The sequence below is a fragment of the Mastigoproctus giganteus genome, chromosome 1 (assembly GCF_048544385.1).
Source record: "Mastigoproctus giganteus isolate SK-2022 chromosome 1, ASM4854438v1, whole genome shotgun sequence".
NCBI classification, from domain to species: domain Eukaryota; kingdom Metazoa; phylum Arthropoda; class Arachnida; order Uropygi; family Thelyphonidae; genus Mastigoproctus; species Mastigoproctus giganteus.
Window position 1 is genome coordinate 97,529,110 of NC_143575.1, and position 27,501 is coordinate 97,556,610.

At 38.3% G+C, this 27,501-nt stretch overlaps 1 protein-coding gene across 1 annotated transcript in view; it reads left to right on the top strand.

The window, feature by feature from the left end:
* LOC150091031 (uncharacterized) overlaps nucleotides 1–27,501 on the top strand; it is a 556,951-nt gene that overhangs the window by 120,366 nt on the left and 409,084 nt on the right. The window contains 1 exon segment of the mRNA XM_090373962.1: nucleotides 25,047–25,188. Coding sequence (XP_090230088.1) covers nucleotides 25,047–25,188 — 142 coding nt within the window.

Consider the following 27,501-nt stretch of genomic DNA (forward strand, 5'->3'; position numbering starts at 1 on the left):
TTTACAGCCTTGGGCCAGAAAGACAGTAAAATTTACATATTTACAATATCAATTGAACGAGACAATTCATCAATTAGAGAGATAAAAGGCACAGTATATCAGTTAGTGAAAAATTAAGAGGCATAATACATTGAACTTATAAAGTATCTCAATGCAATTCTTTCCTAGATTCTTATAAGTTCACAAGCTTTCTACAGCACCATTATACCAGAACCATGAAATTACAGATCGATCTTTAGCAGTTTCATGAACGACTTCCGATGGGGTCTACAATCGGACTTCATTTTTCATTCCCTTTAGTCGTGTTTTTGCATCTTTTTTCAACCCTATAGGTTTTACTTAGGTAACTGAATTTATTTAAAACTTATTATACGTAGGGTGAAAGGAAATATAATTTTTCAGAAGCTTATATATTTACATTTTGCAACTATATAGTGTGTTGTACATTTTGAGTACTATTTCTCCACGTGAATAACTCTTAAGCCACTTTTACTCCGATGTGATGTATATGATGCTCCTACATGGTGTTAAAGGCCTGATTTCGAAGCTCGTCAGTGACATAAGGAATTTCATGTGCTATTTTCACAACGAGGTTGAGTTAACCAGCCTCACATGCATCTGTGAAACATATAACTCCCTCATAGCCATATCAATGTTACAGCAGTCACTGCGATTACAATGCGATCCGAACTCAAAATGAACTCGAAGCTAAAAAAGAAATCTTAATTTGTTTTTATTTTTCATTAAAAAATGAGTTAGGATCAGTAGTTTATTCGTGTAGTGGGCCGGATTTTCGTGGTTACGCTGTTGGGTGCATCTTTTACAGCTGTTTATACTTCTGCAGGACCATCAGGTCAAATGAGTGTAAAACTAACCATTTTGACAACGAATACAATCACTAACCACATTTAGTAACAATCTGGGCTGAATTTGAAAATCTGGCCGGTACATTTCTTCTGTATAATATTGCACGTATGATATGTTTTTTATTTATTTGCAGGTTGGTTCCAGACAAAACCAATCTTTTATTTCTTTTTTTTTTTCAGTTTTGTACAGTTTCTTGTCCGATTATTACTGCTTATGATTCTGAATTATGAATAAAAATGCGAGGTGTAGCCATCAAGTTCTGGAGTGGTGCGGGTTGCAGTCATGTTTGATGAGTTTGAAAATAAACGAAAGTAGTATGTTGTAGTTCAAACTTCCTCCAATAGATGGTGGTTGAAGGAACAGGTTGCAAGTAACAACCAGTTTCGTTAATAGGTAACGTTCCGTGTCATGATTTTGCAATGGAGCATCAAACGAATATCCAATTTTGCAGTAAACTAGGACAATCTCTAAAAGAGACGCATGAAATGTTTAAAACTGTTTATGATGATGAAACGTTAAAAGTTGTACCAATATGTTTAAATAGTATCAGCGGTTCAGAGAGAGAGAGAGATGAAAACTGCCCTCAAAGGAAAGAGATTTCAGGATGTTGCAGACATAAAGAAAAACGTAACCGCAGAAGTCGAATTGAACATAATCTCTTCGGACGCCTTCGCTGACTCTTTCAGAAAACTTTAGAACGGTGTAATAAGTGCATTTTATCAGGTGGAATTCCTTCACTTTTGTGTTCTTTTATTGCTCAAGCCCAGGAACTTTATTGGAAAACCACATATGCACGAACAAAAACTTTCCTATAATTATCTCACAACCGTTTTTAGCTTAAATACAAACGTTTGAAAATATAAAACAAATAGGTGAAGCTTATTATTATAACTATCTGATTTGATTTTGATATTTTTTTTGTAACATTTCTTCACCTGATGAAGTTTCTTTTGATTGGAGTTCTCTGAACTTGTGGGTGTGTCTGTGCGTACAGTTATTTACATTTGATTTGATTCTGATATTTACATTTGGTTTGAATTTACTATACCTTTTATTTCCTTATGTGCTTGTAATACAATAAAGCAATTTATCACGACTGTTATTAGAAATGAGTATGTGTGTTAAAAAACGCCAAAGCAACTAAAGCTACGAAGGTGTGTTTTGTCAGACATATTTTGTCTGTAAATTGCGTGTATTTTTTGGTTGGTTTGCTGTTTTGCTGGACGAAAATCTTGGAGTTTCCGGGAGAAAAAACCCCGTAACCCTCATCTGAGACCGACTAACTCAGCCACGTTTTTGAAAACAGCGCATAAAAATTGCTGGCGTCATTAAGTGGATTGAAAGGTGGGCTTTTGCAGTACATGTGGAGAGGAACGGTGATTTTTTTTAGGAACACATAGGCGATTAATTAATACCAGTGAGAAATTTAAATAAATTAATTAAATCAGTTATCTGGTACATTAACTATCGTTGTAGGTAACTTATTTAATATCTTTACTGTTCTAGTCCTTCCCTTCAATTCTATAGTATATATATGCTATGAAAGAAAATAATTTGCTTGGTGATGGTGAATCATTTGATTTGACACTGAACAAGGAACACCAGCCACAGACTCACAAATTGAGACACTAGATCTGCATGAAAATACTGTATTTAATAGCGAAAAGCAACAACGAGAGGTCAGTTGGCGTCAAAAAGAATCATATTTATATATATATGACTCTTTTTGAACAGATATATATATATATATATATATATATATATATGTTCCTTTGTTATGACAAACTTCTCTTTCAAGATATTTAGTTTTAGTGGTCACGTGATCATGCAACTGATCGTTGATTTTACTGTTTGTCCACAGATAACTCTACTCTTTACGGACGAGCATTACTTATGTTCAGAAGAAACTCTTTTTATATTAGGAACTTAAATAATATAACAGCTTTATCTCGTGTCTTTTTCCTGTTCAATTGGGAAGGGACCCAAAGCACTTATCCACACTGTAAAAGGAATAGCTAAACGTCCTCTGTATTCTCAAATAAGCATTGCACTGCAGGAAAATTTTTGAATACAGAATGCTTTGTAATATTGGAACTATCAGTTATTGAATCTGTAACAGATGTAAAACACTCAGAAAAATACTTTTAATAGGATTATGAAAGCTAAAATATTTAGCTTGAAATATCGACAAACAAGAACAATTTAAAATTCTGTCAAAAGATGGCAGTGCAATACAGTCGGCTTTCGATACTTTCCTCTCGGTGTTCCATGTTGCCGTGACGTAATTAATTGTACTGAAATGATTGAATTCAGCTAAATTAAGACATTAAAGAGTTTTCTTTTTTTTTTATGTGTGTGTGTGTGTGTGTGTGTGTGTGTGTGTGTGTTTGCGCGCGCGCGCTTGGCTCTGCGTTTCTATTTTCTTATGTTTTACGGATATGCTCGCTCCTGCTTTAAGAACATTTAATCAAAGAATGGGAGGTTAAAGAAGGTTATCAGTTCACTGATCGCAGTAATGATGGCGGCACAGTAGGGCACTTTAAGGATCGCAATATCCAGAGACCTTTGACCTCCTACAGAAAGGAAATAGAACGATGAGAGAGAAATTTTCTCGATATTGAGGTAAATGGGAAGACTGCACAAAAGAACAATAATAAAAAAGTCTCTAATTGCTTTCATTTATAGAAAAGATAAACACGTCTGTACCGTATTTAGCAAACTATGCGATGTTTATCAGTTGGTGCATATAATGAGAGATTTCAAGATGGGGGAACGAAGGAGCTGCTATCAGATCGTGATGAATGATAGTTCTCTCTACTTCTTTATAAAGAATTTCTTTTATAAATTTACTGTCGTTAATGGAAAAATTTAAAAAGCTATTCTTTAATTTCATAACATTTAAGTTTCTGTTAATGAAATAATCAATTACTTTATAATTTATCTCTCGAAAACATTATTTTGAAACTTTTTATACAAGCTTTGGAATCCATGATATCATGAATGGATGAATGAACCATTTTAAATTTAATTTGCTTGAGTTTAGTTTAATTTGAGGCGCTCAGCACTTCAGGTGATCGAGGATTGCAATAGTATAGTTTTTAATTGATGTACGAAATGTAATGTGCACACGTGGTTCAGATATAATACTTTGTAATTGGTGCCTGATTAAAATGTTGCGGACCTTATGTAATTTGGAACTGTATGGGGGACTGTATGCTGTGTCTTGCACAATATCCTTCATCTTAATAATTAAAGTTCTGTTTTTATTAAGATTGTGACTTGTTATTTAGGCCATAATCTTAATTCATAAGAGAAAAAAGTAGTTAAATTAAGAAGGGGAAAAAATAAAATGTTCTTTAGGATCAAGACGTCGTCAGAGCAGTTCATTTGGGGCCTGAGTAATTTCAGTTTCCCCATAATCACTTAGATTTTTGATAAATTGTTTTCCTGATATCAATCAAAATGAATTTCAAACCCTCTGTTATTGTACGAAAGATAGTTCTTAATAAAGGGAATTAACAACTTTATTCATTCATCTCAGTAACCAGTGTTCTACTGAGAGGATTCTGTTGTATATAGTTTTGGGTGTAGAGTCGAAAGTTGACCGTCGCAGGAGAGAGAGGGCAAACAGTGATTAATTTCTAAAATTAATACAAAGGTAATTTTTAACCAATCTCTATTGACGAATAACTCTCCACATGCCCACCATCATTGTGTAATAAGCAATCGAGATGGGGCATTGTGTTCTCCACAGCTGTCTTCAAAATTTCCTGCGAGATGTTCACTACCTCCCGATTCACAGATTGCGTTCCATTTATAGATTTCGTCTTTCAAATTTGAAAGAGAAGGTTTAGGTTGGGCAATCTTGTAGGCCAGTGGTGTGGAAAATAGTGACTGATTACACCACTCTGCATGGTTTTCGGTTTGTAAACTAATAGCTGTTTTTAACTCTTTTTATATACTAATTTCAGAAATAATTTTTTTTCTATCACGTACCGTTTTGTCACAAATCATTTAAGTTGATGTCGAGTTGCATTATTGATTGTATTAATTTAGGAGTAAATGCTGGGAATTTGTAAACTAAATCTTCACATGTTGGCAAAACTGCTGTCTTCAGTCATTTGTTACTTGACCTTGATAGCTCCATGCAGTAGTGTTTATCAGTGTGAACTCAATATACTTTTGTGATTATCCTGTCAGACTTATGCTGAAAAGTGAGTAAAATGTCTTCAAGCAAGTGTTTGAACAATCTGTAACAAGATATTACAGAATTTGCAAAAAAAAAAAAAAAAAAAATTGTACTTATTTTGGAATGAAACTCGGTGATCAAGTTAAACAATAGGCTCCACAAAGTTTGCTGAACCTGTGTTGAAGCATTGAGATTGTGCGAAAATGGTAAAAAGAAGGTTATGCCATTTGCAATTCCCTTGATTTGGCGTGAGCCTACAAACCACTGCGTTCACTGACTTTTGCTTAATGTAAAGGAATACAATGTAAAGAGTAAGAAGGGCATTGTGCATCCTAATACGACATCTGTCTGCGCGGTAGCACAGTGTTATCATCACCGTCCTCCCCACACCTGGTTGAAAAGGCCCAGGTTCGAATCCCGTCGATGACGCGGTGAACCTTAATGGGCTTTTTTTTCACCCGTGGCTGAGTTAGTCGGTCTCAGGCGTAGATAGCAAGGTTTTACTCCCAGAAATTGAAGTTTTTCTTCCAGCAATACAGACAAATTGACCATAGAACACACGCAATTAACAGACATAAGAACAGCACCGCAGATGAATTTAAAAATATTCGCGTGACCTAATATATAGTTTGGTTTTAATATTCCATCTGCCATTAGACCAGTCCAACATGGAGATAACCTGCCGATTCCATGCACTCCACTTATATTGGAGAGTGTAGCAGCAGAGAGTGCTAAAAGTGAAGCTTCTGAAGATGAAATTGAAGTTTACACGCCTGGAGACATTGGGTTCAGCCCTCAAATGTTTTCACATCGTGAACTCAATAATCTGGTAAGAGATTTAAATTTACAGGGGAATCTGCAGAACTCCTTGGGTATAGACTTAAGTCAAAATGTTCTAGAAATGGGACGTGTTTCTCATAGTGATGACATAGAGAACGAGAACTAGTCCACCTACTTTTCTGAGGACGAGTCTATGATTTTTTGCGGTAATATAAATGACTTAATGAACTATTTAGGATTAGTTGCAATCCTACGCAGTGGAGACTTTTCATTGATTCATGAAAGAGGAGTCTCAAAGGTGTGTTGCTCCACAATATAATAAATATAGGTCGATTCCAGTTGCTGTTGTCCAGAAGTTGTTGACAAATATTAGATATGAATATACACTGGTGTGCAAAACTTAAGGACCAACACTATTTCTAAAGATTACAACCACAAAATCAAACGAGACAGCCTGTGGCGATTTTCATAAGTGTGGCCGTTCAGTAGAAAGCTGGTGCACATGCAAAAATTTGAATCGTGATGAGAGCGCTCACATAAACAGATAAAAGCAGCAGTTCAGCAGTTAAGTGCAAATTACCGAATGGTGAGCACGATTGTTACAGACGTTCGATTGGTTTCATTGGTGAAACCAATTTGATTGGTTTCACCAATTTTTTTCGATTGGTTTCATTGGTGACAACGAAATGGCCAGTAGACAACATCTGGATGACTTTACCCGGGGTCTAATAATTGGGAAGCTCGAGGAAGGTGGAAGTGCAAGGAGTGTGGCTGCAGAGTTCGGTATCGCCCATAGCATCGTCTCACGTGCTTGGTCGGCCTTCAGAACGACAAGTACAGCTGTTCGAAGGACCAGTGGTGGTCGTCCACGAAAAACAACGCCCAATGATGACCGCTATATACTCCTACAGGCCAAGAGGGACCGACACCAGACAGCGGGATCCATTGCAAACCAGCAGCACAGGAAGCAGGATATCGCGGTTTATTTACTGTGCCCAGTACGCTGTTAAAGGGACACGGCCAGTACGCTGTCCCCCTTTAACACCTGCCCATCATAGACACCGTTTACAGTGGTGCATCGAACACAAGGACTGGACAGCAGCGCAATAGGGTAAGGTACTCTTTACTGATGAGAGTGGATTCAGTCTCAGCAGCGATTCTGGACGTCAGCTGATCTGGAGAGAAGTTGGCACACGGTATCACTCCGCAAACATCACTGAAAGGGATCGATATGGCGGTCGAGGTGTTCTCGTCTGGGGAAGGCGTTATATTGGATGGACGTACACAACTCGAGATACTGGAAGGCGGTACTGTAACCGCTGCACGCTACTGTACTGAGGTAATCCTTCCCCATGTGTGTCTGTTCCGAGGTGCCATTGGCCCCGAGTTCGTGTTTATGGATGATAACGCCACACCCCATCGCACTGCAGCTGTTGATATGCTTTTGGAAAGTGAGGACATTGTTCGTATGGATTGGCCTGCCCGTTCCATCGATCTAAATCCCATCTAACACATATGAGACGCTCTGGGGAGACGCCTAGCGGAACGTCCACACCCACCAGAAAATGTTCACCAACTGAAGATGGCGCTGACAGAGGAATGGACGATGTTATCGCAAGAACCTATCAACAACATCGTTCTAAATATGGACACGCGGTGCAAAGCCTGCATCGACATTCGGGGTGGCCATATCTCCTACTGAGGACCACCTCTTTCCTTTGTTCCATCTTTGGCAGTGATGCATCTGTATCATGGCAGCTAGTGCTATGTTGCCATTTTTGAATAAAGTCCCTCTGTGCCGTTTTGTTTCCGTTGTTATGTCGGTGTTGTTTCCTTCATCATCTCTGTACCTCACGTGCTTCCTTTGATATGCTTTTCCCATATCCAGGCCGCCCTATGAGAAGCTACAGGTGGAAACCTGACTGGTCCTTAAGTTTTGCACACAGTGTAGTTGGTTGGTCTGTGCTGACTTTAATGTGATAGTCATGTTACTTGGACAGGAATCATGCTACACAAACATGCTTTGTTTTTTGTATGAGGGGGACATTTGGGGATGGGAAAGCAATAAGCATTGGGATGTCAAGGTCTGGCTAGAGAGAGAGAGACAGTGTGCTGCCTGGATCAAAGACATAGTTCAAAATTTTCCTCCTTGCACTTCAAACTGGTAAATTAATAAAACAGTCTATGAAAGCTTTACCTCAGGGAGGTCACTGCTTCATCTACTAAATAAGATGAAGTAAAAAAGTAGATGAAGCAGGGATCTCAGGGAGGTCCCTGCTTCATCTACTTTTGTACTAAATTCTCATCAATCACTCAAGAGAAGCTAAAATAAGGTATTTTTGTTGGACCTGAAATTCGCAAACCTGAAGGGACCGAGATTTTGAGGGAACTATGAATAAAAGGGAAAAACAGGCATGGACTAGCTTCAGGTCTCTTGTTGAGAACTTCTTTGTAGAGAACAAGTATCTAGACAACAAAAATGTTGTTGAAAATATGTTGGCAAACTTCAAGAAGCTGGGCTACAACATGAGTGTCGAGGTACTATTTTTACACTCCCACATCCTTTTTCCTCCCCACACCCGGTGGAAAAGACCTGAGTTCGAGTTCCGCCGATGACGTGAGGAATTTTTATGGGCCTTTTTACAACGTGGCTGAGTTATCTTGGGCGAGAGTAGCATGGTTTTTTCTCCCGGAAAGTGTGTTTTTTCGTCCAGCAAACAGAAAATCGACACCAACACACACAATTTACAGACAGTATACACGGAGCAATATGGCCTTAGTAGCTGATGCTCCTAAAATCCTACTACAACAACCCACGTCGACTATTTCCTAGAAAACTAGGAAGTGTTAGTGACGAACAGGGTGAGAGGTTTCACGAGGACATTAAAGACATGGAGAAGAAGTAACAGGGGAGGTGGAATGTCAACATGATGGCTGAATATTGCTGGATTCTGAAGAGGAACTGTAAAATAGAAGGATCTACACGAAAATCAAAGAAACGAAAATTTGACACATTGTAGACCAATTTTTAAAATGAGATGCGATTGTTTAGTGAACTTTTTAACACCTTGCCCTTTTTAATAGTTTTTCCCCCCTCAACATGTATTTAAATATAAAAGTCTGGTAAAAGTATAATTTTGTTATAATTTTAGTGCACAAATTCCACTGGGAATTTATATAGCCAAAATTAATAAAAATTTATTAAAAAAGTCAAATTTTCTTTAATGATTTTTGAAGAAACTTCTGGTTATTGAAACAAAGAGAAGTCATTTTTGAAATCAGTATTAGAAAATGATTTTTAAACATCCTTTTCTGAGAAAACATAAGTGATTTTTTTCAAAATGCACAATGGTGTAATTTGCTCTTTCATGAGGGTTTCTCGTAGGAGCTGTTTAATATTTTTGTCACTATCGGGAGTATAAATACGGTACTACCTTGCATAAAACTGATGCCCTCCATCTAAACCACGTTCATTAAACTGTGGGATAATTTTGATAATTTTCCGAATTGTAGAATAAGATATCGTGTGCTATTATTTGTGCTTGTCTCAAAATGCCTTCGATTGTAATAGTTTCAAAGAAAAAGAGACCAATAATAGCATTTGTGCCATAAATCTACACCATATTGAAATTTTTAATGGGTAGAGCGATTCCTCAACTTGCATTTGAGAATTTTCTTTAGCCCAAATTCGACAGTTTGTGCATGTCACATATTCGTCAAGGGAAAAGGGTGCTTCATCCGTTAGGTGGCCTTCTTCGAAACGCCTTATAGTATTTACTACTGTTCTTCTTTAACAAGGTGCCTTGAAAAATTTTTCTATCTTTGATACGCTCTACGGCCTGCAAGAACACTTACCATTATTGTAATAAAGTTTAGTTAAAAGTACGTTATCTCTGGGAAATATTTTGAAATAAAATTTACTGAACTGATTACTTAGTTTAGTTTTCGAGCTCTGTCATGACGGAGAAGAATAAGGTCAATTCTCCGATCCCAGAGTCATTTTGTTTTTAACGAATGCAAAAGCTAATTAGTTTTATTGGATTGAATAAATCGCTTAGCTTCCTGGCGATCAAATTACAACTGATTTTTTTTTATTATTTAAAATATTGTCGTAGTGATTACAGTACAAAAACAATTTTTGATACTACCTATAGTTTTCGAGTTATTAATTTTTAAAATGTGGGAAAAGTTTTATAACCACCCTGTACTTGGCTTTAAGTCCAACTGAACAATGTCTGATTTCTTCCCCACATTCAGCTCATCATGAGGGACACATCATAATTTGAGATTCGTTAAACAAAATTTTCCTTGTACAGTGCCGTGCTCTGTTCCCTTGTGTAAACGTTTTTTATATAGATTACGCTGCATTGCATTCTTAATAATCGCCTCTGTGATTTTTCCTGACACAGAAGTCATACTGACCAGTCTGTAATTACATACTTCGTTCTGAGAACAACCTTTGTGGACTGACGATCCATTGGCACTCCTCTTTCATCCATGTTCTTCTCTCCTGAGTCTAACGAAGCCCTAATCGTTTGATGCGCTCATTTGCCCCTTCTCTTACAGCACTTTATTTGCGTTGTTTCTACTGGAATACATTTATAGGGGTAGTATAAGAATTAACAAAAAGGTCACATTGCAGAAGTCGATACAACATATAAATAGTGAAAGCTGTGCGAGTATAACTAATTTAGACAGCCACAAATCAATAGAATATGTATCAGGGTCTCCGCGTGCGGGTGTGCAGTTTGTGCACTGCACAAAGGGCACCTAATCAAGGGGGGGGGGGGGACCATTAGGAGTTTAATACTTTAAAAATTAAAACGAGAATGATTATTCTCTTTTTTGTTTGTACTTTACTATAAACCAGAGTTTCCCAAACTTTCTCGGTTCACAGCGCCTTAGTGTCTCAGTAATTTTTTCACGGCGCCCCTAGGCCAAACGAAATACCTAACAGTTCCGTTTATTAAGTAGTTAGGACCAAACAATTTAATAAGTAATGTTGAAACTGAACTACTTCGAGCTAGTAGTTTGTGCGGTGTCCGATAGATGTCGAGTATCGCTGTGTTTCCCTCGAAAATTTTAAATATTCCGCGGCGCACAGTTTCGGAACCACTGCAATAAGCATCACTAAAAAGTTACCAGCCCATTAAATCATTCACTTAATCACTGTCATTCAAAATTTGTTTCAGCCGTAAATAATAAGAAACAGGATGATAAACATTCTGATAAAAGACATTTTTTGTTGTAATGTATTAGAAAATAGTTGTAGTTTTTTTTTTTAAATTACAAAATGTATTTTGTTGTGTTCATTGGTCATTACAAAATCACTGTCTACAATTATTTATCTCTTTTGTTGTGCGTGTGGTGCCGATAAGACTTAGCACGAAGACACCTCATAGGTACGCTGTGTTCCTGATATGCATAATGCAGTTATCGATTTGACTGTTAAAAATAGGATATGCAGTAGAAATAGAATAGTCATTTTATAAAGAGCATAAAAAAAAAAAACTTCATCCGCAATTGTGGGACTTTTTGTCATCTGGGTGTGACAATGTGCAAGACAAAGCTAACCCTGTAATGTGCAAGGCAAAGCTAACCTGAAGATATAAATGCCTAGTATGCCAGTGGTATCCGGTTGTGAATCGACTAAGTTGGGGATAAAGAGGCTGCTCCATCCTCACATAAGAATATCTAAGGTATTTCCGCCCAAGTGGTATTAAGCCAAAGTAAAGTTGCTTCTCGAGATTATCCGAAATCATTCGAGTCAGTCCAGTTCCAGATTCTCGAGCTCTAGATTGAACATTTACTAGTTTACAGGGTAACACGCACCTGCACAGTTAAGTTATTTATTGTAGCAATAATGATATCAAAAAAAGCTTAAGAATTTAGCTCTTATATTGTGTGCCGGTGTGTACTGACATATATAAACTTTTGTATTGAAGACACCATATTGTTCGCTATACGTATATTGTGTGCCGGTGTGTACTGACATATATAAACTTTTGTATTGAAGACACCATATTGTTCGCTATACGTATATTGCCTTACTCGTTGTGAACATTTTAATACCACAGTACTTGGGTTCAGTAATTACATGTTACACATACTCGTTGCGATATCACTCTTTTCCAATTATCACACTGAACATTATATATATAGACATGATAATAAATGAATGAAATGTGTCAGGTACAACGGAATAAAAAGGTAAATACCGGGAAACGACTACCATATTTCGCTCATGATGCGTGGCACGCATCGCGTGAGTGCATCTCAAAACCGGCAATAATCTAAGTGCTCCAGATGTAACTGGAAACTTAACATGTTTTTATCTTTATGACTGGTTTAATTTTTTAGCGTTCTCTCTTTATTGATTTTCTTATAAATCATTCGTATTTCTTTACTGATGTCTCATGAACTGATAATCAGAGAAATTGTTTTAAAAACACTCCAAACAAACAGTAACATAATACATTTATACCTTCTCAATTTGGAACATAGTTTTGTTGTACATCTTGAGTATATGGAATGCATTTCTTGATTATAAATAAATGAAATGGATTCATAAATGAAATTCACGATAAAATATTTATTTTCTAATCCATTTTTGTTAGCACATATTAGTTTACAATAAGAAATACTTCAGTAGTAAGGTATATTGATGTCATGCGGCACCAGGGGTTTCCCCCATCTCCGCGTTGCTTTCATTGTGGGTGTACCAGTTTACTGGGAATGCCAGAGGTTTAAAAGTGTGTGGGTATTATACATGTGTAATGTCGTGTTCATCTGGTCATTTAGCCGCTGGAGTCCAACGTTGCCCACCTTCGCCCCGTGGAGGCAAACCCGGAACCCAGTAGACTTAGTTACTCTAGCAGGTCCTGCCGCTTAGTTTTTCGGCTGCCTAAAAAAAAATTCATTATATATGCACGTGTATATATACATGTATATACTTATTTCGCTTGTCTGCATACAGCATACGTTGTATTCTCGTACATACCGCGGGGGGTTTGATATTACGTAGACGGATAGGCCGAGACTGGGCATAGATTATTTTGAGTGTTGTTAAATTTAGAGTATGGGGCGTTCGCTTTGTATATAGATAGAGTAGGAGGGGGAGACAGAAGACTGGGGGGTAAAGATAGAAGTATGAGAGCGATAGAGGAGGTGCCCTCAGTTGGTCAGTGAGGCATGCCCATGTCTCATCAGAGAGGAAAAGGGGGTCGGCGGGAGGAGACGAGGTGGCTCCTCCCCGCCCTGGTGGGGTTGGAACGGAATCGAGTCAGGTGCTCGATTCTGATCCCCAACCAGGCTTGTCAAGTCCGTGTGTCCCTTTTGCAGATTCAGGGTTGAAGTCAGTTACAGAGTCGTAGACCATGTCCTCTTATTCTCTCGTTGGTGGTATGGAATTTGTTGTGGGAATAGTAGCTTGTCCCATTTTATATTGTCGTTATGTTGCTTGTTCCATTCTTAGTTGCCTTTTGTTACTTGTTCCTCCTCTACCGTTTTGGTCTATGGGTCTTTTTGCATTTGTCACTCCATTTAGTTTCCAGTTGTGTTGTTATTTTATTGTTGGGCCAGTGTGGCTCGACGTCTGTTAAACAGTTTCTGTGCAAATTCAGTGAATGCCATATATGGTTCTTTATCGTCCAGGATGAATTACTCCTGGTCCTTCGGTGAATGTTGTAGTCTTGTCACCAGCTGGCAGCGGATGTAGTCGTATAGGTGGCAGTCAAACATTAGGTGCGACCAAGTTTCTGGATCGCCACAAGTACGATTTGGATTTTCAGTTATTCCCAGAGTTGTTAGTTTGGTGTTTAAGGCACCATGTCCTGTGAGTAGGTATGTCACAAACAGACCAGGTGCGTACCAGGTTGGTAATTTAGGTTGGAATCTATCTACATTTGGAAAGAACTTCTTTGTTATCCGACCTTTGATGGAGACATCCCATTGTGCCTGCCACGCCTACAGCAAGTGGGTCTGGAGTCTTCGTTTTTCCGCAGTGCGGTTATTTACTGGATCTCCGTTGAAGTCAAGGTGTGTAGAAGCATTGCCTTTAGCGAGCTCGTGGAGGATGCCTCTCCTCACCACCTCTAGGTCTAAGGGGAGGGTTGGGCGATGACTTGCAGAGCGTGTGAGCTCACTGTACTGCAGGTGCGAATAGCAGTGAATAGATGATTCTATGTATGGAATCAAGTATTCTTAGGTTTGCAGCTGTACTGACCCTTTTTGTACCAGGCACCAGCTACGTATGCCGCGATTGATAAGAAGGCTGCTTTATAATAAAACATCATTGTTCTCTGTTTCAGTCCCCAGTCTCTTCGGACAATTCTGTTTATTAAGGCAGTGCAGTTTTTTTATTTTTCTTCTTACGTAGTTTAAGTGCGGTTTGAAAGATAAGCAGGTATCCAAGATGTCCCGCAGGTATTTGAGCTCTGTGCTGGGCCGGACGGCTTTGGTCTGGACGTCCTTGCGAAGCTATTGAAGTTCCTGATTTTACCAAGGTACAGCAACAGATTTGGTGCTGTACTTCAGTAGAGGTCGATCTCTGATTATCACTTGAATAAATCACATTAAAATTATTTTGCTGATATCCCTCGTGGCTAGCACAGCTTGTAGAATCGCTGTATTCCCCCACACCGGAGGGAAAAGACTCTTGAGTTCGAGTCTCGTCAACGAAATGGAACAATATTCCTATGTGAACAATATTCTATGATATATTGTTCACATAATATTCTTGTGATTCATAATTGGTATAATCAATAGGTCGTTTAGAAGAGTTACACCGAGAGCAGAAAAGGAAACCTAGTTGTCTCGAAGAAGAGGAAGCAATGTTTGTGATATGATTATGACAAGATTTTTTTAAACATAGTTAGCAAAAAACATTTGATGCTGCCGATCAGTGCATAGTGTTTAATATCAAGCGGCACCGGTGATTTCCGACAACTGCACAATCAGATAGTGTAAGTAATGCACATGCTCGATAAAATTAACAGAAACACATAGAAAACGTGATGTAACTCGTGCAGCTTGAGATGAAGCGAGACATTTGGTATGGTGGTGTACAATAGAATAACGATGAAATGAGGAGACAGCGAGAAATTTCAGACAGGTAGGTATTAGGGACGTTTATAGGAGTTGTATAAGAATTATCAAAAACGTCACATTACAGAAGACAAAATATTTCCTCTAGAATATTTTCTCGAGATTTCTCGAGGAAAAGAGTAGGTGTAGTGTACGAACAGAATCCTGGGGAACTCAAGACACTCAGCGAGTGATCAGGAAAACTGGCTACTCAGTTGCGAAAACAAAAGCCAGAGACCATAGTATGCCAAACATAATCAAATGAGACGATAATTGAAAGGGGGAGAGATCTGCCATCCTATTTTTTTAGAAATGGGTTGGATATGTGCAAATTTCCAGGTAGGAGAAACACCGATGGAATAATAAAATGTAAAAAAAAGCAACACAAAACAAGAGTTAACTGTGAAGCACGAGTTTTAACCACATTGAAGAAATGCATTCAGAACCTGGAGGTTTCCTCTCATCAAAATTGTACAGGATTCTTCCATTGTCTTTCTGTCATAATATCGAGGGAGGCATTGAATGGAATTTGCTCGTTATGGTAAGAAGTTTAACAGATGATCGAAGCAAGAGGCAAAGGAAAAGTAAGATGCCAATATATCATCTTTATCATATCTTAAAATAGGGATGCAATAGAGCCAAAAGGATGTAACGGAGATTGAAGTCGATGGGCAGAAGTTGCGGCCAATCACTTTGGAAAGAGACTAGTAGCCTTGCCTACTATTTAGACAACAGTTTAATTTCAGTTGACCGCTTCGGTCGAATGTTTTGTCCTCCTGCTTAATGTATTGTTTACAAGGTTAGTTTTAACCTCAAGCTAAATATTTGACATCCAGCCACTCTGTTTCTGGGACTTTTCGTTGATGTAAGCAGCGCTCTTAACCGATCAGGTAAACTTTATTATTAAATTTTGAATTTTTAAACCAAGCATGATAAAACCAGGCTGCAGAATGCTCATATCACATGGTCGCACTGACCGACGTATCGATGGTTAGAACCTCACTGTAATCATATAAACTCGCAGGTGGACACAATCCTTTAAGCGGACCATAGACAGAGAAACAATATAGCAGCAACTGCTCAAAGACACTTGTGTGGACACTTTTCGTTGAATTTTTCATGGCATGAGTTGGTATGAGTAAATATCATCCATGGCAGAAAGTTCCATTCTTTGATCAGATTTTAGTGCTACTACTACTACTACTACCCGAGTGGTAAGGAGCAGGAGTGCAGCACACGCTCTTTGAATAGGCCAGGGTTCAAGCCCTTGACTGCTAAATTCAGTTGATCTGCGAACCGCACTAGACCAGCGTGGGTGGCAGATTATGGTCCATTTCCCTCAACATGAATCTTTGAGGAGGCTTCCATCGTGCAATGGATTGATAATGGCTGCAGTTTACCTTTTTTTTTTTTTTTTTACTACTACTACTACTTAAAGAATAGGTAATAAAATCTGATGGCAAGTGTACCAACCAAATTATGATATTAGGGTTACCCGTAAATGATTACATCTACCCATATATTTATTTGGTCTGTAAATTGCGTGTGTTCTCTGGTCGATTTGCCTGTTTTGCTGAACTTAAAAATCCCAGTTTCTGGGGAGGAAAGAAAAAACCTTGCTATCTATGCTTGAGACCGACTAACTCAGCCACGGAGTGAAAAAACCCATTAAAGTTGCTCGACAGGATTCGAACCCGGGCCTTTTCCATCCGGTGTGGGGAGGACTGTAACAATATCACTGTGCTGCCCGCGCAGACTGATGGCAAGTGTAGTGAGTAGTGTTTCTCCAACCTTGGTAATCAATTTTATAGCCCTCGCTTCCTTAATAGAGATCTCAAGAGTTTCATCCTGACTAGCTGAGGAAGTCAAACGGTGCCGAAATATACATCACATATGATTTTATATTACGTGGTCACAAATATGCATCAATTATATAACAGGGTGAGGATCTTCTGACCGGACGGAGCATCCTTGACGAAACAAGGTCACTTAATGGCTTCAGCGTATGTGCACCCTACTGGCATAAAGTGTTGATTAAAAACGTTACTCTTGGTCTGAGCGTGTGTGGCGGTCCTTTACTGCAGAGGGAAGCGACTATCCAACTGGGACACAGAATGAGTGGAAGGAATGATTAGTGTTAAAATAACTGACTGACCAGCAACATTTTCTTAAAAGTGTAGCAACGAGTACTACAGGTTGCTCGTTTAGATAAAAACTAGAGAAACACGTCGACTAAATTGAATTATTCTCAGCATAGCCTGAGGGAAAAGCACCCTGTCACCACAGTTAAAACTTATCCACAAAATTATTATCTTTTGTTTTGTGGGAATTTTCCTGACGAGATGTTTAGGTGTAACTCTTATTTTTAAATTTTTTGCCTGGCATTCCGATCCAGAAATCTAAGGTCTTTTAAACAAAAAAAAAAAAAAAAAAAAGAATGCTATGCGACACTTTCTCTTTGGTGGGAACAATGAGCCCCATAATCAAGAAGAACTAAGAAAAATTCAAATCAATCAAGCGAGTTAAAAACTGCGGCCAAGAAATGGACATTTAATCAAACCGAAACCGTGCCTAATAACTACAGGTCTTAATGGATAAGGCAGAAGAAGCGACACACGAGACAAATATCATACTTTAATAGTCTGAGAGCGCTCTGGAGTTTCTGAAAATAAGAATGAAGATAATCCAAAATAGAATGCAAGTAAATAAGAAACAATAAGAAACACCAGTATCCAACCAGGGCGTTCAAGCGCGCAGGCTCTCATACAATATAAAAGCGGTTCGTACCTTGAGATATTTTTTCACTACAGGGAGAAAAAAGGAAATAACCCCTGTGATTAACTATGTCTCCTGGAAACTCATGAAGCAGAACATCGAGAATTACACCAACTATTTTCCCTTTCGAAGATATAAGCGATCAGGATTCTGCACTACTTAAAATGAGAGTTTCTCCTGAATTGCACAACTTCGTCATAGTAGTGAAACCTATGAAAATACAGTGACAGAACTTTTAAGCGATAGCTGTCGATGTCACTTAGAAGGAAATGCAAAGTGGTTACTGCCCAGAAAACAAATGAAGGACCTGACATTCTTGGTCACAGACCTGACTGATCTTGTTGCTGTTCCTTGCACCCGTTCGAAAAGATCCACATCATTCCTAAAATAAGGATTCCAGACCTGTATGTATCACTCAAGATGCGGCTTAATAGTTGTGTTATACGATAAGATAATTATTTCCTTGACCCTTGGCAAAACTGCTGTTTATCACTGACAGAATCCCATGAGCTGCCCTAGAAGCCGCTCTGCACTGCTCAGACAACTTCATGCCGGGGCGTACAGTTACTTCTAGATCTTTTTCATTCTCTACTACCTTGATGATTTGTGGTACCATCCCATTGGTATCTAGGATTACTACTTCTCAAATGCAGTACCTTGTATTTCTCATAACTAACCTTTAGTTGTCACTTTTCAGTACATCTTTCTAATTTATCTAGGTCTTGTTTGAAGTATCATACCCTTGTTCTTCTCATTAACCACCCTGCCAACTTTTGTATCATCAGGATTCTTGGTCATTAAATTTGGTATGACTTTATTGATATCACCAAAAAATATTGAAAACAGTGAAGAACCCAACAATGAACTGTGAGAGATTCCATTAATATTATTAGTATTAGTACTAATAGTGTCAAATGACACAAGAAACAACCTTATACATCAATAGAAAAAAAATAAAAACAACGCTTCCCATGTCATCTGTCCATTCTTTCTATCAGTATGTCTAGTTCTCTGAATTTATTCAAACCATTCACTTCTATCATAACAGGTGGAAGTTTGTTTCAACAATCAACCTCCCGCTAGCTGAAAGCAAATTAGTCCATGAAGAGCAGTGTTCAATAATATCCACTCTGCCTCCTGCCATTCACCCATAATTTTATCCATGCCATTCAATCATAATTTTATCCAATAACTGGCCTACATGCCCTGTTTTACCACCATGTGAGAATTGCTGTTAATTGCTACCTGCATGCAAATATTAAAAAAAAAAAAAAAAAATCAAACTTCCTAATGAAAAACTTGGGGGGAAAAAAAAAGCATTTAAATAAAAATGACAAAATAAATAATTTCAATGACTGAGCGAATCATAGTTTCATGGTACCCTGCGGATAATATTGCCCTAGGAACACGCAACGAAACTCATCAGTGGGTTTCCTTGCGAACTGCTTTCCCAACCTAATGGGGAGAATACAGACACCCATTAAGAGAAACAAAGAACACTTTTAAAAGAAAGTTTAGGGAGCCATAGTGACTGCTTCATCCAGTAGGCAATGGGCTCTGTGGAGTTTTCCAGGGGCTCGCATCTGGTGAGTATGGGCTTGGTACACCCTGGGTCCTGAGCTGGATATCATCATTCTTCTCTTTCTTGGTGATTCCTTTCTACTTCTCTCTCTCTCTCTCTCTCTCTCTCTCTCTCTCTCTCTCTCTCTCTCTCTCTCTCTCTCTCAGGGTAATAGGGAATTTTTTTTTTTTTTGGCTGGTGCAGTATAAGCCTCAGGCTTCCTTGCACCATATAGCTAATAATAATAATAATAATAAACACTCGCATTTCTGTCATTGCCTACTGGACAGCAATCTTCTGTATTGCCTGTGCCTAAGACCGGCCCTGTAGTTGAAGAACATCTGGAAGAAATGCATAAAAATCGATATTCCTGAATTTCATGGATTTCAATTCAGCACTGGTATAGGACATTCGATCTAGGAACATTTCGTACTGCTCATTGGATGTATTTTAAAAAAAATTTTTTTTTCGATTTCTATGAACTCATTAAATTATTTTGCAGAAAGTTTAGGTCTAAAGCCTCAGGTTACGTACGGAGTTAACTAGCGTACAAGTTAGTGCAATTGCATCATTTCTGTACGTAGCCAATTACTTAAGTAGTTATGAATTCGCATCATTAAGTATATCTCATATTATGATGAGGGGACAATAAGCTCCGAAACGGTGCCGTATGGGTGATGGTATCCGCTGGGAATAAATAATAATAGTCTTCTTCTATGGTGAAGCGTTACTTATTTGGGGTAGTGCAATATCACGGTAACTCGTTGTGAAGTAGTTGACTACGTACAGAAATGATGCAGTTGCACTAACTTGTACGGTTTTTTTTTGCAGCTTAATATATTATGATTATTGCGCTGAACTGACTTCATTCAACACCCTTCATCCAGCGAAATTGGGGTTAGATGCAACGATGTAGGGGCACAACTGAAGTGGGGTAGGGATTGGAAATTTGGCGTTTCCCCACTGGATTAGCAGCTGAGTCAGGCGATCAGGTGAGAGGGTCGTAAGTACACGTTCCTTGCGTGACCGGGGTTGAAGTCCGTGACTGCTAAATACGATGCTGTTTCTTGTGTTCTCTCTATCTTATGAACTCCTCTGAATGTGTGGTCGTACCGGAGTATAAAACAGAACATTTATTTTATTTTATTTATTTTCAATTTTTCTTGTGTCAGTTTCCGTCAGGTAGAATCATAATACCTTGAAAAGTATTCTACTCTTCTGAAATGATACTTGTAGATGAAATTTAACAAACTTAGCGTCATAAATAATTTATGACTCATAATATGCCTATTTGAACAAGTTAATCGTGGATGCATGGATCTTGTTTCCTTACCCACGTATTTAGTATTACTGTGGTAAAGGAAAGGTGAGTTAATCCACTCTATTTCATTTTGAATTAAAGTACGTTCAAGATTCTGAAAAGTTCCGCTATGAGTAAAATAAAAAAGAAAGGTAAGGGACTTTCCCACTCCTGCTCTCCCATCCGTTCTCCTCCATTTACACCACTGCTTAGGTAGAGCTAAGCCTGTCGATTGGCCAACAGAGCCTGTTGAAAAGCAGGGAACATTCACTGATACGCATACAGTAATTAGATCAGTGTGGCCTGATATGTTCAATGTCTGCCACCCAGCACGCGCTGAAGTTCTGTGTCGAACAGAGCAGAGAAGAGGAGAAAGCAGTCCCGTGGAGAAAACTTCATTTACAAAGTACCGTTTACTATAAAGAAGTCGAGATGGCAGTTTTATTACGAAACGAAATAAATAAGTAATGGCGATGTGTTTCCTGCCGAGGAGATGAGTTGGGGCTATTTCAGAGAGCGGATAATTTAAGTCTCTCGGGATATGTAAGGCATTTTCATTCATTCCCGACGTACTCGATGTGCTGCCCGTAGTAAGCGTCTCTTACAACTGCCTTCTGGGATTGGAATGTTACTATTAATATACTGGTGTATGCGCGCTCTACCATTTTCACCCGAGAATGAATCTTCAGGAACGAGTTGTTCATGGATTATGTGAAGGGTGGATAGATGCCTTTCACTCGGGAAATTTCCATTGTTTCAATGGTTATTAAAATGCCCTTTGGATGATGATGGTTATGGCATATGCCTCCATTTCTATTTTGTGTTAGCAAATACTGTAATTTCAGCCTATCTTGTTGGATTTGTTTTTCAGATTCCAGTTGTTTTTGTGTCATGATCCTCTCAACTTATGCGTTTTAATAAAACTCTCTCTCTCTCTCTCTCTCTCTCTTTGTGCGTATGCGTGTAATAAAGACAGCTTTATCAGGTCATTTAAGTTTTAATTAAACTTAATTATAATTGTATTTATTTAAATACCATTATTAATAAATAACATTCCCATTCAATATCAATGACCATAGGCTACTTCTGCAATTATATTTATCTAGGAAACTATTAGATTTTTACGTTGAATGTAAAAGAGGAATAATGCTAAGAACATGGCTTCCAGTGCTGTTAACATTATTCCTAGGGATTCCAAATCTATACATTATTCCTCGATTCTCCGTTGAATCTTAGCAGTATCCTTTATATTTAATTTTGCTTGGGGGGGGGGATACACGTGGATATTTCTGTTAGGTAGTGTATAAATTTTCTGGAGTTTTTCTCTTGTAATATCCTTTTTATGGTAACTATTCATTTGTAACGTTCAATCTATTTTTATCATTTCCCATATCATTAAAACCGGCAAAAAAACAACACAACAATAAAAAGACTTCCCATTGCTACGTATTTTTTTAACTCCACGTACTTTCTCGTGCAATCTGAAAGTGTGAAGCTCGTAAAACAGCTGAATGGATGTTTTATAACAGGAACAATTTCTCGGCTGATAGTTCCATTGCAGAATCGGTGCCATATCCACAGAAGAACACAGATAATGGTACACGAAAAGTGGATTCTTTCTTAAGGGTATTTCACAAGACCAGTTAGTTTTCTTTTAGTAGGGTATGGAGGATTTACAATTTGGATTGTTTCAAGTGCTTCTTTTTATTCGGATCTCTCTCTCTCTCTCTCAAAGGAAAAGAATAACCGGCGAGAGGAAGCCCATTTATTTATTTGCTCAATAAAGAATGTAGTGTACTACTTACTACTCTTTATCACTGATGTTAAAATTATTACAACTTAAATTTTAAGTAAGTTTTGTATACATGTAATTGACGTGAATTCGTGCATTTTATACCTATACAACATTGGAGATTAGAGATTACACACATGTTGCGAATTACTCTTTATAAAATGGCTAACCTCGAGGAAAACTGTTGAAGAATGTCCTTTGGAACATTCACGACGTACCATAATAATTTAAACACACAAAAAAGTAGTAAAAGTTCAACTGAAATGGGAATTGAATTTGAGCTTGTTTTTACCAATAAAGAGGTTACGAAACGACTTGATTTTGCTTATACGAGTATTACAGATACCGTATACGGAGCTGGAAAAACCATAGTTTGATTTTTCATTAGACACTCATCTTTTGTGAGAATATCCTTTTTTCTTTCTTTTTTTTTTTTCTTTTTATCGATATCTTCATTCCTATCAATATAGGAATCAATATCAGCTTTCATTGTTAATTCAAAATATTTGTCGACATTAAATTCATTCCGCAAGGTTCCCAGAAATGTTAAACGAAAAAAAAAAAAAAAAAAGCACATTTCTTGGGAAAAGTAGCAAATTATGATTTCGAGCAGACCACTTTTTATGTATACACTATGTTATCAAAAGTATTGGGAGAACATTGGATAATCACATAGTTTGGAAATTGGCGATTCGAATCTCGTCAATAAGTGGAGGAATTCTTAAAGAACTATTCAGTCGGCGCTGTAGTTAGCTGATCTGAGGCAGAGGGAGTGGGGCTTTATCCCGTGAGCTATCCTGGTTTATAGCTTGCGACAAATGATATCAACTGGAGTATCAAGAACTGGCGCACCATGGCCAGATTAGTCTATACACCAAAATATTCCAAGAAGAAGAAGAAGCATCGGCGCTATGAATTGAGAAAGCGTTGTGCGAAATTGACCATGGAGGCCGAATTTTCAATTTGGTTTTAAAAGATTTTCTGCATAAGAAATGTGAAACGTTTCCGAACTTTCCAACAACTGGTGAAAAGTTTCCTCCTAGGCTGTGCTGTATTCAAGCCATAGGTGGCTTATACCATATTAAAATAGTTATTTTTTGTAATATATACGTAAGATATAATATCTGATTGCATGTACATTTTTAAAACTGTTCTTGACTTATACACTACATTACGTCTAGTAGGGTAGTGTACATTTGACTGGAAAAATATTGCAATGATTTCGGAAGGAATCCACTTATACAGGAGTAATGTTCAAAGCATTTTATTAAGTGTTCACAGATGTAGATAGTAAATTTATTAGCTGTCAGATGATTTCTTTGATAAATAATCTGAACCTGCTCCCGCCCTGAAATTAGGATGAATTATTCAAGATTCATTTATTGTTGAATTGTTGTTAAGCAACAATTTTTTTAGCAACCTTTATTGTTGCTAAGTACTATCCTACCTGTGATAGTACTGTGCACAGTACTATCACAGGTAAGAGTAAAAAATTACTCATCATGGCCAGGAGTAAAAAAATCATGTAAGAAAGCTGATATTCGAAAATGGGTAATGACCTGTTTCGAAGTAAAGTGCTGCCATTGGACGGTCGGCTTAGAGTTCCGTCTTAATCTCTTGTAAATATTAGTGTATATAAATTACATATGATGTTAAAATAAACAATGTACTGTATATTTTTGTACAGTGATGTCTTATCCTCCTCGCACCGGATAGAAAATGTCGGTGTTCGGATCCCATCAATGACTCGAAGAATTTTTATGGCTGTTTGCACAATGTAGCTGAATTAATCGGCCTCAAGTGAGGGTTACATGACGTTTTGCTCCCGAAAACTGCGATTTTTTGTCCAGCAAATAAGCAGCTTGACTACAAAATACACGTAATTTACAGATACTGTTTGTCTCATGGCCTTAGTTGCTTTGGAGCACGTGTACACTTTTAATTCACACACACACACACACACACACACACACACACACACACACACACACACACACACACACACACACACACAGTGTTACATTTCAAATATTGCATGTAGCTTAATGTATTGATTTAGTCGCATGGGAGATATTTGTAACCAATTTGCGACTTGTCACACTGTAGCAACACTGGTGAGCAGGTAAACTGCAGCCTACGTTGATTGGGGCCCTTCGAAGACAAGCACACCGTCATATTAAGCAGGTGATACACGCTGAAGCTTTGATCGTGTGTATGTCCGCTTCAGGTACATACATTTTATCGCATCTCTTGAGATTTTGCTTATTTTTCACATGCTTAAATTTCTTTCATAGCAGAATTTTGCGAGTTTGGATTAACAGAATTTCAAGCTGCATCTGTGACGGACTATCTGAAACTCTTTTCCTCGAGATCTACTGTCCGCGATACCATTTTGCCCTTTCTTTTTAGAGGTATATTAATAAATCTCGTTTTTCTCTCCATCAGAATGGTTTTCGTGGAATATTGCAACTATATTCTTCTGTCTGGACTGATTTCTTTTTGCTGATTATGTAGTGAGCATGTCCTTAATCTTAATTCTGTTGTTAAATATTTCCCCTTTCTTACTTCATATAAAAACCAAATATGACATTTAGAGCAAAGAAGGCAATGATAATACTCGTTATTGGTAATAAAACTCTTCTAATCTCATTCCCTGTCCTCGGGACATCTCATCACTCATCGTAATTGTTACTTGCAGGGCGTCGTCGTTGGACGGGGAGGACAGCACCTATAGCAGCACGAGCGATGCGGAGCTAGATAGCGACCACGAAGCGGAAGACCCAGCTGAGCTGCACAGGCTACTAGGGTCATGGTTGGGTGAACTGGAACAACTGAAATTGGTAAGATAATAAATTTTATTTGCTTTTGTTTCTTCTTCTTTCCTATTGCAGTGATCAGTGTGAAGTCTCAGGAGGAATCAAGGAATGAACTTGGACATTTCCATGACCAAGACAAAAATCAAAAGTTTTTCCATTATGCAGTTTAATTTAATATGCACAAAAGGTTCACAAAGCCGGAGGAATACCATGGAGGTAAGGTTCACATTTTACCTTTCATTGTGGGTAAATGTGTCAGTAAGCTTATGAATAATTTAAATGAGTCTAAAGTAGTATGCATCCATTTTATACTCGTGGTGGCTCCACCCTAATTACGTATTTTGTATACTGTATATATCACTGTCATTTTCCGAACTTTGTCTCTATCTCGCTTTCGTTGTGAAATTCTTGACCACTACTCAACTGATAAGTATTAACTTCAAAAAGAACAAAACCGTTTCTTTAGAATGTTAATAAACATTATTAGATCGTACAAGTTCTTAAAAGCAGACTTCTTTCAGTAACAGAAGTTCGTTCCTGGAACTTGGGATTAAAGGATAACTACCGTATATTCCTGTGTATAAGTTGATATCCATTTCTTGCCTTGAAAATTTGTGCTTAACGTTCGCCGTATAAGTCAACCTCTTTTTTACACAGCACGCTAGTGTTTGTAGCGCCTGAAGCCAAGCCTTGTAACGGGTCCTAATTCATATCGTATCTTAACACGCATATATATGCAGTAGCGCATCTAGCAGCGCCTATTCTAGGCGGCGCCTGTGGCAAGTGCCTCACTTTCGCATCTCTAGCGCCGGCCCTGTTTCTACAATCATCTTTTTCGTGGTGTATTACAGAAAAATCTGCAAATTGAATTAAAAAGAATAAACACTGTCTACTTTTTAATACAATTATTCTTGTACTTTGTTTGTATGTGAGTCTTATGTTAGGCGGCACTAGGAACACTGGTAGAGTTCCGCCGTGTTTTTCTGTACTGATAGAATAGTCTGTAAAACGACAAAAAACGTGTGTAGTATGGTGTTTGTGTATATTACGTTATGATGCTTTGTTGTATCTGGCCTCATTGATACCCAGAAGTAGTGAGGCCAGAACAGGCAAATCGACAAGAGAACACAAGCAATTTATGGACATGATTGTTTGTTTGTTATTTGGTTTTTAGGAGCATTAGCAACTAAGGCCATATTGCTCCGTGGATATGCGGTGGTCATTCCCTGACCTTTCCGCATCCTCCTTGTTTGGTGGTCACGGGCTCGAACCCCGATCTAATCAAGAAGCGTGTGCTACGCACTGCTGCTCCTGCCCACTTGGCTACGGAGGCGCCATATATATGGACATGAGCAGATGAGTTCATTCTTGGGTGCCTTAATATGAGAGGCTTTTTTTTTTTTTTTTTTTTTTTTTTTTTTTACCATGGACTTTAATCAGTGGTCGACTAGCAGTGTTTCCAAGACAACGATCCTACGAACCTCCTCCGTATGGGCCTCTGGAATAGGCGCATGATCAAGGTACCCATGCTTAATTGCACCCATTGGCAAAGACACCTAAATCCTGCTAAGCGAAATAGACGATATATGGAGGGTATGGCGACAAATTGCGGAGAGAAATCACTCCGATATTCTAGTCCAACAGAAACGGGCGAGTGACGATGGCGTTTTGGTATGAGGGGTATTTTCTTGGGAATTTCTCTTGGAGTCCTCATATCCCTAGACTGCATTCTGAACTCAAAACTACCTGCCCAATTTGGCTGATTAGGTATACCCGTTCATGGTGCCATTCGGGAAGACAGTTATGTACGAGATTAACATGATTACTGTTTTCCCCGGATAGCAAAGCTCTGTTTCAGCAGGATAACGCGCTCTGCTATTTTGCCGGTATTGTTCGAGAGTGATTCGTAAACGAAACGAAAAGTGACTTCCAGGTGCTACCTTTAGCCATCGAATTTTCCGAATATGAGTCTCATAGAACATCTCTCTGGGATTACGGGGAACGACAGATCTGGTGGTTGGATCCTCCACCACGGACTATCACAGATCTACGGAACGTAATCTTGGAAACACGGTACAACATACCTCCTGCAACTTTCAGAGGACTTACAGAATCCATGCCTCACCATATGGCGACGGTACTGTCGGAAAGCAGAGAACATACCCCAACTAGACAGGTGGTCATAATATTTTGACTAGACAGTGTATAGCATGCATGTAACTGATAATTACACCCAACACATTCATTACTTCTATAGAATATGCCAACCTCGCATGTTTGTTGTTGGACTCTGTGTACCGATAGAGATCAGCATTGTTCTGATATTCTCTATCCATT